At 53.8% G+C, this 13746-nt stretch overlaps 1 protein-coding gene across 4 annotated transcripts; it reads right to left on the reverse strand.

The window, feature by feature from the left end:
* Positions 1 to 588: 588 nt before the first annotated feature.
* On the reverse strand, positions 589 to 13278 carry LOC311515841 (uncharacterized protein). 4 transcript variants are annotated; one of them, XM_084619251.1, is made up of 2 exons: positions 12900 to 13278; positions 589 to 8456 (listed from the first exon to the last, which is right to left on the reverse strand). In XM_084619251.1, the coding sequence occupies exon 2, from the start codon at positions 8323 to 8325 to the stop codon at positions 5587 to 5589; it is 2739 nt and encodes a 912-aa protein (XP_084475377.1). In that variant the 5' UTR covers positions 8326 to 8456; positions 12900 to 13278; the 3' UTR covers positions 589 to 5586. The 4 variants fall into 4 exon arrangements, with proteins under 4 accessions (XP_084475377.1, XP_084475376.1, XP_084475378.1 ...); XM_084619250.1 differs by having other exon boundaries at positions 589 to 8459; XM_084619252.1 differs by lacking the exon at positions 12900 to 13278 and adding an exon at positions 12642 to 12749 and having other exon boundaries at positions 589 to 8459.
* Positions 13279 to 13746: the final 468 nt, after the last annotated feature.

Genomic DNA, 13746 nt, shown 5'->3' on the forward strand with positions numbered 1-13746 from the left:
TCTGCCTGCATGGAGGAGGTTGCAGATCAGGGCCTAACTGGCTGGAGCTAGGAGGTGTCTTGTCCTATGAACAATTAGTTCCTACTTGTCCATGGCAGCATTTCTTGCACCATCCTCTGAAGCAGCGTCTGCTGCCTCGTGGGAAACCGGATACTGGGCTAGTGCATTTTTATAGCGCCTTCCATCGAAGGATCTCAAAGCACGTGACAAGCGGTTACTGATGAAGCTACTCCATGCTCCCGCATGGTACTAAAATAATCATACTTGGTGCTTACATGGTGCTTTGCTTCTCCACAGCAGCATTATTGCCATGGTGTCTGAGGGACATGTTAGATCTAGTTTACAAATGTGTAAACTGAAGCACAGCAAGGCTGAGTGGTTTGCCCAGGGTTGTGGCAGGAAGGCCCCAGTCTTGCAGCGAACTCCACCCGGACTTCAATGAGGTATACCACTCGGAGGTATGCCAGCGGAAGGGCACTAGAGTCCTGGTCCCCCGTTCTGTGCTCTTATCCCCTTAACCCCACTGCCCCCTTCTGTTCAGGGAAGGATGACTTAGGTACGACAGGGACATTGCATCTATTTGTTTAGTAAAGCTTTTTATTCAGAAAAATAAAAACAAAACACCTCAATAATGAGAGGATTACAGTAAAAATCTCGGCTAAGGAGGTGGATAAGCATAAGGATCACATTGCCTACAACACAGCATGTGCCGGAAAGGACTGAATTAAAAAACGATAACAAACAGAAAGAATTAAATTAATTTTAAAATAAAAGCCCAGCGAAGAAAACTGGCAAAGAAGATCAATGCATTGTATGTTAGATTGTTGAGAGAACACACACGTTCCCAATGTGGATAACAGGTGAGGTCAATGGGTCTTGCTCGTTAATTAATATTCTGCAGTGATACATTCTGTATTATAATAAATAGAAAGTGTAAAAATATATCTGGGGAATTGAAATTCCCATCTGTGTGGACTATACTGGCCTTTTCACAAACCTCCCTTTTCTACAAAACATCTCCCAGTCTCAACGGTCTTCTCCTCTTCAAGAGGTCTAGCTACCTCTAGTGACATCTAGGGATCAAAATGGGACGGTCGATACAGAGTAGGTCATGGCACACTGCAAAGCACAGATCCTTGCCTCTTGCAGTGCTGACTCCTCGTTCCACTTCTTCCTTAAGCTCCGGCTTTACTTCAGACCAGCGGTTATGTGTAAATAGAAAGCTATACTCCTTGTGCAAATTGTTGGATGGTCCTTACTATAAAACATGATTGGAAAGGCGAACCTGTGAGATACAAGCGGGTCACTGTTATGAGTCAAGGCACCTTAAGGTACTGCTGTCCTTTTAAACAGATCAAGAAAAGCAACTGATACAAGTGTTGTTTGTTTTTAACCGTTCCAGTTAATCTCTCCTCAGTGTCTGGGGAGTCTAGTTGAAGCTGAAAGGTTGCTCTGTTCTGATGCTATTCAGCAGGAGGGTGAATTTTTTGTTTTGCTGTCCTGTTTATGCAAGCTCCTTATTTGGATACTGTCCCAACCCATTTCTAATGTTTCCCCCTCGTTCTCAAATGCTTTCCTACTGTTCTCTCATTTGCAGGATGCACTGGCCAATATGGCTTTACAGAGCCCAGATGTCGCCTAGAAAACGGTGAGCATTTGACTACTGCAGACTAGGAGTATTTGCAAGAAAACAGGATCTTTTGTTCTCTCAAAAATTCATCTGCTCACATTACCAGATCCCCCTCTGAAGTCACACTTTTCTGGAGAGCTGACTTGACAATTGCCAATACAGAGTTAATGAATGTCCAGTCAGTTTCCAAAGGGTTTTGGGCTGGGCCATGGTCATGTTTCTTAATACTGGTTATTCTTGAAGTTTTGCATGAATGGGTTTTTGTTGGCATGGATGTTTGAGGAATTTCTAGTCCTTATTTGCATAGTTGGATTTGCCTGCAAACAACAGGTTATTTCATTTGTTGTTCTCCTGTTTGAAAAGCTGGTCATCCAGTCGGGGGTAGAAACAATGCCATGTGATTTAGGTGACCAATCACACATCACCGAATGTACAGTTCACAAACTCACTATGACTCTCATTTGTTCATATAAATTGGGGCATACTTGCAAGTTGCTGCCTGAGTATCAGAAATCAGGATCAGTTTGAAAACGAGACCCAGAATAAAGGGTTGCATTTGCTGGATAACTTATTCAACGTGCCGGTGTAGGGAACATGGGAATGTTTACTGAGGTCGGTGTTACTCTCTAGATTGCAGACTGAGAAACACAGTAGAGCTGGCCAAAAAAAGTGGAACAAAGTATATACTGGATCCCCAAAAAAATCACCTTTGAGGAAACCCCTACATGAAATATTGGAAAACAGTTTGATTTTTTTCAACATTTTTCCTTTTTTTTCAATGATTTTTTTTTCATGTATTCATTTTTGTTTACCCTTTACGTTTTCTGGCACCAATTTTAATTGCTTGGGTTAATCACAGGTTGAGTTTTTCCTAAACCAAAAATGTTCTACTTCCATGTTCTAAAATTTTTTGGGGGGGGGGGGTCCATTAAAACAAAGGTTGGAGGAAATTTCCAAAACCGAGAAAATTAGTCAGTTTTGGAAAAAAACAAAATGAAAAAATGAAAGTTTTGCTATTTTTTTGGGTCAGCTCTGTACCCCAATTTGTACTGCACAGTTTTACCCCACAGGATCTGCCTAAATCCTGGTCTGGATAATACAATATGGGAATGGATTGCTGAATGGGGGACATTCAGAGAAGAGCATGATGAGCTAATAATGACGGAGGGCACAATAAGTCTATCTGAATGCTGTGCACACCGAAGAGGGATGATTAAGGCCCTTAAATGTCCTGAACTTGAAGCATACGAATAGTCCTGTTGCATTCGATGGGCGTATATATGTGCTACAAGTTATGCAAGTGTAAAAGCGTTTGCAGGATCAGGGCATAAATCATTCCTCTCCCTCTTTGGTGTTCACAGAATTCAGATAGTCATAGACTTACTGAATCCTCCATCATCCTTTAGGTAATGCTGCTCCTCTTGGCACTCCCTGCAAGCAACGATGCACTTCCATATTGCATGATCCAGACCAGAATTTCAGCAGACCCTGTGCAGTAAAACATTGCGCCTCATTCTTGGTGTGCTATGCAGGATAATGGAAGAAATCTAAGACAGGGAGCATTTAGCATGAATATAAAGGGAACTTTCTCAATAACTATTAGGCTGTGGAATGGTCTCCCCAGGGAAATTGGGGCAGCCATTTTCCTTTGGGACATTTAGTAACTGGACTGGACAAAACTTGGGACAAGGTAGGGCATCCTACATTGGAAGGGAAATGACCGAATGAGGCTTTTCCACCTCTAACTCCCATGTGTCTCTGTTGTCGCAAATGGAGCGTGCTGACTTCAGGAAGGGAGGACCCAGGAGAGATCTGTGAATTCTTCGGGCATGTCTCCGCTGCAGCAAGGAGTCTGGGGAGCCAGACTCCTGCTAGCAGGACTTGGGCTAGCATGCTCAAAAACATAGCAGAGTGGCTGTTGCGGCCCCGGGTGGAGGCTCTGGCTAGCTCCCTGAGCTTGGTCCCAGCCGGTAGGGTGGGTCTCAGACCGCATGGCTAGCCTGAGCCTCGGCTGGTGCCATAACGTCCACACAGCTATTTTGTAGCATGCTAACCCAAGTCTGTTTCCCCGGGCTGGGCGGCTCGCTCCCTTCAGCAGTGGAGACCTACCTTGGAGGAACCAAGATCCTGTCTGTAATGCAAACCCTGACTCTGCTGGGGAAGGGGAGAGAGAGCAGAAGACAGCAGGGATTGAGGAAATGGTTCCGACCATAATGCCAAACCAAGGCTGAGCCCTGCCATCATCCCTGGGGGCCAATGGGATGGATGGAGCTGCAGTGCTTGGCTGCCCCTACAGCTGCCATTGCTCTCTTCATCCCTGAGCCTCCATGTGACTGGACCTCAGTGCCTTTTCATGGGGTTGCCCAGGGCAGAGTCAGGAGAGAGATGCTTTCCATAGCAATCCCTGCAGCTTTAACCCAGGGGAGCTGGGAACCAATAGCCGTATAAGCCCTAAGCGTGACTTACAGCCAGCTGGCAGGGAGTGAAGGGGAAGAGGTAGACAACCCTGCCCTGCAAATGCCCTGGGATCAGCAGACTTGGGGCACAAGTCCTCCTGGATCATACTGTTGGGAAGTCGTGGGACTTACAGGTTCTCAGGATCATGGCCCATGTTTCCCTCTCATGGGGATTTTCTACAGAGAGGGAAGGGCCTTAGGCCAGGGCAATGCTATGATTATGAATTTAAATGCAAAACAGAGAGGATAGTCAAAGGTATCGTTCCCTCCTAATGTCAGCCCCTTACATGTCATACTCTGGGCTCCTGGACACAGAACTACTGAACTGCTGGAATATATAGATACAAGAGTGCGGGAGGAATGCTTCTTGTGGGAATCACGGACCCGCTTCTCAGCTGATGCAAGCTGGGGTGACTTCCAGTGACTTCAGCTGAGCTCTGACGATGGGCAGCAGCTGAGGAGCTGACAGCAAAACCTGAACTAGCTTAGGCCTGATTTTCCCCCTCCGTTCCTCCAGTTTTACACCAGTGTAATTCCACTGGAATCAGCAGATTTCAACTGGAGTCACATAGCCATGAATTAGGCCACCTGTGTGTTTCAATCCTCAACCAGAATAGTGCTTTTGCAGTGACTGTCCTGTATTAAAACAATAAAACTGGTGATCGCATGGCGAAATAAAACCGCATGTGAGCGTATTTTAAAGTGTGATCATCAAAAAAGATCAGACTTTGAAGTAAACACTATGGCTCAGACCCTCAGAGGTATTTAGGTGCCTAATGCCCTGTGGATGCCAATGGGAATTAGACACCGAAATACCTTTGAGGATCTGGACCTATCTCGCTTCAAGTAGGTGCTCTCTTTCTAGGTACATTGGCCCTGCTCCAGCTAACCTTTCCATACAGGTGGATGTCTGTGTCCCCTGGGGAGCCTATTGACTTCAACAGGGCTCTGCATGGGCCCACTGGTCCATCCATGTGGAGCCCTGTGATGATGTCTGCCTCTCTTATTGCTGTACGGAATGACGACCGATGACGTTTTGCACTGCAGTGAATCGCTGATGCTCTCCCATGGGCCACCAGCAACCCAGGTCAGCTGGCTTAATATTGATATTTGGTGCTGCTGAGTGCTAGGATTCCAACTTACGGAAGAGTCAGTGTTGCCAACTCTTGGGATATTTGGTGTTTTTCCTTAAAGCCCCAGCTCCAGGAGTCACATGAAGACATCCAAAATCACAGATTTCATTTGAAAAAGTAAGTTTCTAGCCCATGTGGTTGCAGAGAAAACCTTGAAAACGTGACCCCCAAAGGCTCATAAAAAGAACCCCACATGTAGTATTTTTTCTCAGATCTCATGACATTTTAGCCAGTCTCATGACTGGGGGGGGGGCAGCTAGATCCGGGATGCTTCGAACGCTAGGGGTTGGCAGCACCGGGGCCCTTACTCCTGCATTGCCTCTGGAGGATCCCTTTACACATGCACCGCTCCCTGCTGAAGGCGGTGTCATGGGACCTGCAGGACCTCATAGTCGTCTGTATCGACTTCCGTCTTCACCACGATGATGGGCCCGTTGTGCTCGCCAGTCTCCAACAGCCCGTCTGCGTCCAGCTCCTCCGCCATGTCTTTCCCCTCCCCAGGAGGGGCTTGCTTTCTCAGATGGTTCCTCTGGTGCCTTTTAAAATGACCCAAGGTGGTGTAGCTCTGCCCACACTCAGAACAGATGAAGGGGCCCCTCCGGGTATGGGTGAGCTGGTGTTTCATGAGGTTGGCCTTCTGGGAGAAGCTTTTCCCACACTCGGTGCATTTGAAAGGCACCTCTCCCGTGTGGATTCTCTGGTGGGTGATCAGGATCTCTTTCCGCTTGAAATCTTTCCCGCAGGTGTTGCATTTAAAGGGTCGGTCCTCCGCGTGGGAGGGCTGATGCAGGAGCAGCTGGGCCTTGTCGGGGAAGACCTGGCCGCACTTGCTGCACCTGTTGGGTTCGTACTTGGTGTGGACCCGCTGGTGGGTGATGAGGGCTATCTCCTTGCGGAAGCCCCGGCCGCATACGTTGCAGGGGAAGGGCCACTCCTCGCCTGGCTCGGCCTTGCCCGCGTCGTTCTCTCCATGCTTGGAGTATTTGTCAGGCTCCCGGGCAGCCTCGTGCTCCCTCATGTGGACTCTCTGGTGGGTGGTCAGGGCGATCTTCTGCGTGAAGGCCCTCCCGCAGGCCGTGCACTTAAAGGGCCGCTCGCCGGTGTGGATCCGGCGGTGGACGATGAGCCGGGACTTGTCAATGAAGCCCTTGTGGCAGTCGGCGCAGCGGAAGGGGCGCTCCCCAGTGTGGATGCGCTGGTGCACCACCAGCTGGGCTTTCTGTGTGAAGCTCTTCCCGCACTCGCTGCACTTGAAGGGCCTCTCGGTGGTGTGGAGCCGCTGGTGGCTGGCTAGGTTCTCCTTGGTGCCAAAGCCTTTACCGCACTGGGGGCATTCATGCTCCTTCCCCCCTGAGACCTCCCCGTCTGGCCGGCCCCTCTCGTGGACCCGGTGGTGCTTGATGAGGGCGATCTTCTGGCGGAAGCCCTTGCTGCAGGCCGTGCACTGGAAGGGCCGGTCACCGGTGTGGATACGCCGGTGCACGGTCAGCCGGGACTTGTCAATGAAGCGCTTGCCGCAGTCGGCGCAGGGGTAGGGCTTCTCGCCGGTGTGGATGCGCTGGTGGGTGACCAGCTGGGTGCGCTGGGTGAAGCGTTTGCCGCAGTCGGCGCAGACGTATGGCCTCTCGCCCGTGTGGATCCGCTCGTGCTTGGTCAGCTCACCCCTCTTGGTGAACTTCTTGCCACAGACGCTGCACCGATGTGCCCGTTCCTCTGTGTGGGCCCGCTGGTGGTTGGCAAAGTTCCCTTTCTTGGTGAATGTCTTGCCGCACTGGGTGCAGGTGTAGACCTGGCTCTTACGTGGCGCCGTCAGGTCTCCTGAGTGGCCGCTGCCTTTCCCATTTTTGGCAGGCAGCCTCTCATCTGCCGCCTCACCAGGGCTCCCGTCAGTGGCGGCCACGCTCCCATCTCCCTTCTCCCTCTCATGGACTCTCTGGTGTGCCATGAGGCCTACCTTCTGGCTAAAGCTTCTCCCACAGTTGGGACAAATGTGGGGTCCCTCGCTCTGGTGCTGGCACCGCTGGTGCCTTAGTAGCTGTCCCTTGCTGCTGAAGCCCTCCCCGCACTCAACACAGACATGGGCCTCCCCCCTGGCGTGGGTCCTCTGATGGCGGATTAGGTGGATCTTCTGCCGGAAGCGCTTCCCGCACTCGGCACAATGGTAGGGTTCCTCCCCAGTGTGGATCCTCTGATGGGTCACCAGGATCGACTTCTTCTTGAACTCCTTTCCACACGTGCCGCATCGGAATATCTTCTCCCCGTCCGGCGTCGACTCGGGCACGATGAGCTGCGAGGCGTTGCCAGCATGGGGCCCGCCATGCCGTCGCATCCCCTCCCCAGTGTGGACCCTCTGGTGTTTAATGAGGGTGATCTTCTGGCGGAAACCCCTGGCGCACACCCCGCACTTGAAGGGGCGGTCACCTGTGTGGATACGGTGGTGGGCAACCAGCTGAGACTTGTCCACAAAGCTCTTCTGGCAGCTGCCACACTTATAGGGCTTCTCACCAGTGTGGATCCTCTGGTGAACGATGAGCTGTGACTTCTGCGTGAAGCATTTCCCGCACTCGGAGCACTGGTAAGGCCGCTCCCCTGTGTGGATCCTCTGGTGCTCCTTCAGCTGCGACTTGGTGATGAACCTCTTCCCGCACTCAGTGCACGGGAAAGGCCTCTCCCCAGTGTGGGTCCTGAGGTGCTTGGTGAGGTCCACCTTCATCTTGAAGCTCTTCTCACAGTCGGTGCAAGAGTAGGGCTTTGCTTTCTGCAGGGATTCCTTCTGCACTGAGAGATCTCCCTCCTGGTTCACGCCTTCCTGGCTGGCATCCTCTGCCCTTCTGCCGGCTTGCTGGCTCGTTAGCTTTCCTGCTGTGACGGCACTGCCCTCCTGCTCATGGTGCTCCACCAGCAACTCCTCCTTGTGGGTCTTCTGGTGTGCGGCTAGGATGCCCTTGTGATTAAAGCTGTTCCCGCAGATAGTGCAAGTGTACATCTTCTCCCGGGGTTGCTTGAGAAGATCTTCCACTTCCACCTTAACAACAGTCAGCTTCTCCATAGTGCGGTTTCTTGGGGCTGAGCTGGCAGGAAGCTCATGTACAAGAAGAGTGATCATCTGGGGTCTTTCTTGCCATGTCCTCTAATTTTCTTGGCCTGCCAAGGCTCAGGGGAGCTTCTGAGCCTACAAAGGTGCTGATGCCAGTTTTCATGACTCCCCTTTGGGCGGTAATTCTTATTTCCCTTCATCTGCTGGGTTCAAAAATAAAAAGACAGTCAGACTTTATTTCAAAGGCCAATGAGGAAGGAAAACTCCTATTTATAGCAAGATCCAATGGCTGGAAGTGGAAGCTAGTCAAATTCAAATTGGAAATGAGACACATTTTTAACAGTGAGGGTAATGAACCATTGGAATAACTTACGAAGGGTCATGGTGGATTCTCCATCACAGGCAATTGTTAAATCAAGATTGGATGTTTTTCTAAAAGCTCTGGTCTAGTTCACACAGGAATTCAGGGAAGTCCTATGGCCTGTATTGTACCAACGGGGCCGTAATGTAGGGTTTTGGGGGGGATGTTGGGAGCAGGTGGGGTTGGGGGTGTCGGGATGTAGGGTTTGGGGGGGATGTTGGGAGCAGGTGGGGTTGGGGGTGTCGGGATGTAGGGTTTGGGGGGGATGTTGGGAGCAGGTGGGGTTGGGGGTGTCGGGATGTAGGGGTTGGGGGGATGTTGGGAGCAGGTGGGGTTGGGGGTGTCGGGATGTAGGGGTTGGGGGGGATGTTGGGAGCAGGTGGAGTTGGGGGTGTCGGGATGTAGGGTTTGGGGGGGGATGTTGGGAGCAGGTGGGGTTGGGGGTGTCGGGATGTAGGGTTTGGGGGGGATGTTGGGAGCAGGTGGGGTTGGGGGTGTCGGGATGTAGGGTTTTGGGGGGATGTTGGGAGTAGGTGGGGCTGGGGGGGATGTAGGGTTTTGGGGGGGAGATGTTGGGAGCAGGTGAGGCTGGGATGTAGGGTTTTAGGTGGGGCAGGATGAATGTCAGGGCTGCTGGGATGGGGGGGCTGGTGGTAGGCTGTTGGGTACGGGTGGGGTGGGGTGAGAAGGGGTTTGTACGTGGGTTGGGGTGCGAGGGGCCTTCGTGGGTCTGTGTGTGGATTTGTTATGCATGGGGTGGGGCCCCTTTGCTGTATGTCCCACCCCGTGCAGGAGCTCAGCTTGCTGACCCATGCTGCACCCTGCGGGCCTGGAGCAGAGGCTGCTTTGCACCCAATTCTTTAACCCGGGCCTGTGCTGGAGTGTGGCGTTGCTATGGGAACAGCACGTCTTCCCAGGGGACGGTGTAGTCAGCGGTACGGCCGGCAGCGGAACTAGCCCCATTGGGCTGGTTGGGTGACCGGGGGGGCGGGCAAAGAGTTGCCCATGCCCACGTTGCTTGCAGCCCAGCTATCCAGGCTCCCTGGCAGTACCCAAGGCGGGCTGGTGTGGCCAGAGGATGTGTGGCTGGGCCCTCCCTGCCACGGGGCCCTCTGTCACCCTGGCTCTTGCACTGACGTAGCCTCCAGGAAACAGCTCTGCAGCTGCTCTGAGAGATGGAGGTGACCCTTCTTCCTGCCGCGCTCAGCCCTGCTACTTGGGACCAGAACCTGGTCCTACGCGCCCCTCTGTGGGTCTGCGTGCTCTGAAATCGGAGGTGTGATTGCAGCACACGTTGACACGGCCAGGCTAGCGGTAACCTGGCCAGCTCTGCTCCTGCCTGAGGGCATTACCCAGGGTTCCAGGCAGGTTTGTACAGCCATGCTGAAATCTGGGTTGCGGCAGCTTCCCGGCTATTGGTGTTTCAGCTAGCTCGTTTGGGTATGGCTACCTCTACACTACAGAAATTCCTGTGGGGGCCGATGTCCCCCCTACCCTCCTTCTGTCCGTGGTGCGCATCCTCCCCTGGAACACTTCCCCCGACGGCAGAGGAGCAATGTGGGGAACTGAGAGCCAGGGCTCTCAGCTGCAGTTCCTAGCAGGGGCCTGGCTGCCGCCCGGGGCTTCTCACCTCCCTGCTCCTGGGCTTCTCGCCTCCGGCAGGGAGATCTGTGCCCGGAGTCTGGCTGGCTGCTGTGTTCCCGGTGGGGAGCAGGGAACCAGGACCCCATGGAGCTGCAGGGCTCCCAGCGGGGAGCAGGGAACCTGTGGGCAGTAGCCCAAGCCGGGAGCCTGTGTGGCAGCCTGGTTTGGAGCAGAGATCCCGCAGCGGTCTGGCTGGGGAGCCGGGAGCTGCTTTCTTGTTAATCTTACGGCTCTAGCGGATCCAACAGCCGATGTAAGGAACGTAATGTTTACCCTAACTACACCACCATAAGCCTTACGCCTCTCGCTGAGGTGGTTATTGTGTCGGCACAGCAGGGGAGTTACATTAGCAGGAGGAGCACTGCAGTGTGTACACCTCCAGTGTTCTGTCGGCGAAAGCCGTCTTTTGTCGACAAAACTGTGCAGTGTAGACAAGGCCAATGTCTCCGTGTGCAGCAATCACAACTCTGAGGCAGCGTAGATGTACTCTGTGCTTGCTCAGGGGGACAGGGCAGCAGCACCGATTCATGGGAAGGATTACAGGATCCTGCCACTCACTGCTTCACTTCCACTATTGTTATCGTTTATTACGTGTTCTGCTAAGGTGCCCCTCAGCCTGATACTTGAGTGGAAAGTTTGCAGAATACGCCACATGCCCCAGCTCTCAGCAGCTGCTCCTGGTAGTGGCAAATTGCAGGAACCCTGCCGATCTCAAGATCCCAAAGGAATCCCATATGGTCTTATCCCAGGTGTGAAATTAAAATCCAGAGTATTAGCTCAGAGCCCCCACCCTGTTTGTTTCACAGCCCCACCAACATCACAGGATGCCTGTTTAGTTTTTAGTAAATGTATCAGAAAGAGGCTAAAGTCTGAAAGTCTCCAGCACCGGGGCCCAGCTACCCTGCCCACCCTACTGCAGCAGAAGTGAAACTGACAGCTACATCTCTGCTGCTCTGTGGCCTAGCATCCGAGTTACTCAAGGGACTGGAGGAAGCTAGGGGAAGCTGAGAACTTGCTCCCCCGGTGGGCTGTGGGGTCCTACTCCCTCCTGGCAGATGGGTGGGGTATATGTATGGCTCAGACTGATGTGACATCCTTAGCTAAAGGCTTGATGTAAAAGATGGGGCCCTCATGGGTCATCACCTGGTTTGGTCTTAAAAGCATGGGCCTCTACTACTTGAGCGGAAGGAGTAACCCCATTCACTGGCAGTAGTAGGCTTTTATCCTCATAAGTGGACCAGCTGGTACTACAGGAGGATCCGCACATGCTGAACCAAGGGGGCAAACAGGAACCACATCCTGGAATGAGTTCCTGCTGCCACTAGAGGCTAGTGGGGCTTCCAGAGGCAAAAACCCGGTGAGACCTTGCGGAAGCCACTCCCATCCTAGAGAGAGACAAGGCCCCTATGTGGCCACTCCCCAGAGTGACCCCTCTCCTGATTACTGAAACCTCCTGCCAAGCAAAAAGAGCCCTGATCCAGCCCTCCCTTCCCGCTGCCAATGCTTCCTCAGTCTCCTCTGTTCTCGAGCCCTGGTTCCCGAAGCACTGAACTGCCTTGGTGCCTGTTTAGTCACCGTGAGTAGATAAACCCAGTACCATACAGGTGCAGGAATTAGGAGTGTGGAGGGCGCTGCAGCACTCTGCTCATGGTCCTGGCCCCGCCTCTGGGGTCCCGACTGTGGGCCCCACACCCGGGCTGCACTCCTTGGCCCCGCGCCCTGGGCTCTGCACCTGTCCACAGCCTTGGCCCCCTTACCCCTGTCCGGGTCCCCCACCCCCTCCTGGAGCCACAGCCCTGCTCCCAGCCCCAACTCTAGGGGGTGGCGGGGGGCACGGACAGGGGCACAGCACCCCCGTTATAAAAAGTGTTCCCATGCCACTGCATGCAGGTTGTTCTGTTGCGGATTTTTCTGATGAGACCTTAAAAACTGGGGTCCCTCCGCTCTGCATGGCCCTAAGGGATCCCTGGCACTTTTCAGAAGCACAGAGGTGACCGTGGCCAATCTTTCCTCTCAGGGCTTTTGTGCAGCATGCTGGCTGCTCCCCTCCGCCCCAGAAGTGGCTGCATTTCCGTGGTGCTGAATGTGTTTAGTGTGTGAATCCTTTCAGGGGAAAATAAGATCCAAGCTGCAATCTCAGCTGCCGAATCCTTGCTCAGCTCCCCTTGCCTGGAAAAGGGCCCTGATCCATTTACACACACACATACACCTCCCAGGGACGGGGAGTGACAACCGAGACTGGGGCACAGACGGTCACTCTGTGACGCCGCAGCAATGGCAGCGGGGGATTTCTCAGAGGCATCATTTTAGTCAGCCTTTTCAAAAAAAAAAAAAATCACCTTCCCTTCCTGTGGTTTTTATTTGCACTTTTTGCTCTTACCGAAGCCGGGAGGGAACGCGCGTTGTCGGTGCACTTCCATCTCACCTTTACACGGGAGCCGAGCCTGGTGTCACTCGCCGGCGGGGAGCCCCCCCCCCCGCTTTCCTTTAAACCCGCCAAATGTTTCCGATCTTAAAACCAACCATTTTCACACACCTTCAGTTTCACAGCAATCAAAACTCCCGGCCGTTTCCTGGTTCGCTCTGGGGGCTACCGGGCACAGAGGGAGACGTGATCCCCAGGCGGCCCTCGGCTTACCTTTCCCTCACGGCCCTCAGGCGGAGGCAGGGAGGAGGTTTCAATTCGCCACTTGCCGGGCTCCCCATCCCCACACGCGGGCTCCGCTTCCACGCACTTCTCCGACGGCCGCCGCGATGACTCTCACAGGAAGTCGGTGTCAGGGAGGTAAAAACTACCGGGGGCGGGAAGCCGGAGAACCAGAACCTGGTTCCGGGAGCCGCCGCTGGCCTCCGAGACCGGCGGCCTCGCCTGCCGGGCCCCCCGGCCCGCTCCCCGCCGCTGGGCAGGGCCCTGCCGGGCGTTGTCGTGGCCGCTCGGGAGGGCCGGGGCCGCCGCTGGCAGTTTCGATTGGGCGCCCGGGGGCCGCCCCCAAAGGGGTGTGAAGAGCCCTCCCCTTTTTGCGGCAAGCGGGTTCGGAGTCGGTAAAGCCCAGCAGTGTGCACGGCGCTGCGCAGGGGCGGCGCGGCCCCTGCCCCAGGGGATTCAGAGCTTTCCTCCGGTTTCCTGCAGTTCGCGGGGACCAAGCCTGTCTCCTTACTCCTGTGAGTAAGCCCGTCAAAGTCAGGAGGCTCATTCCTCGCTCTCAGGTCGCGCTTTTCATCCGCAGAGCTCAAGCCACTTCGCAAAGGCTGGCCATCGGTATCATCGTCCCCATTTGACGGATGGGGAAACTGAGGCTAAGTGAGACGGGCGCGTCGCCCAGAGCCCAGGTCCCGGGCCCTATCGGCTGGACAAGGCTGGGGCGTTGCATCGCATCACGGTGCCACGTATACCTAGAACATCATTGCTTAGAAGGGACGAATCCTAGACATCCTAGTACAGTCCTCTGCCCACTAGCCAGAGGCGCCAACTTCCCCTCTTCCCC

This window comes from Lepidochelys olivacea (genome assembly GCF_965140295.1).
Source record: "Lepidochelys olivacea isolate rLepOli2 genome assembly, chromosome: 2".
Classification (NCBI taxonomy): domain Eukaryota; kingdom Metazoa; phylum Chordata; order Testudines; family Cheloniidae; genus Lepidochelys; species Lepidochelys olivacea.

What these genes read in the sequence shown, in the direction of transcription:
- LOC311515841 (XM_084619251.1), bottom strand. Translation starts at nt 8,325, where the DNA reads ATGATCACTCTTCTTGTACATGAGCTTCCTGCCAGCTCAGCCCCAAGA.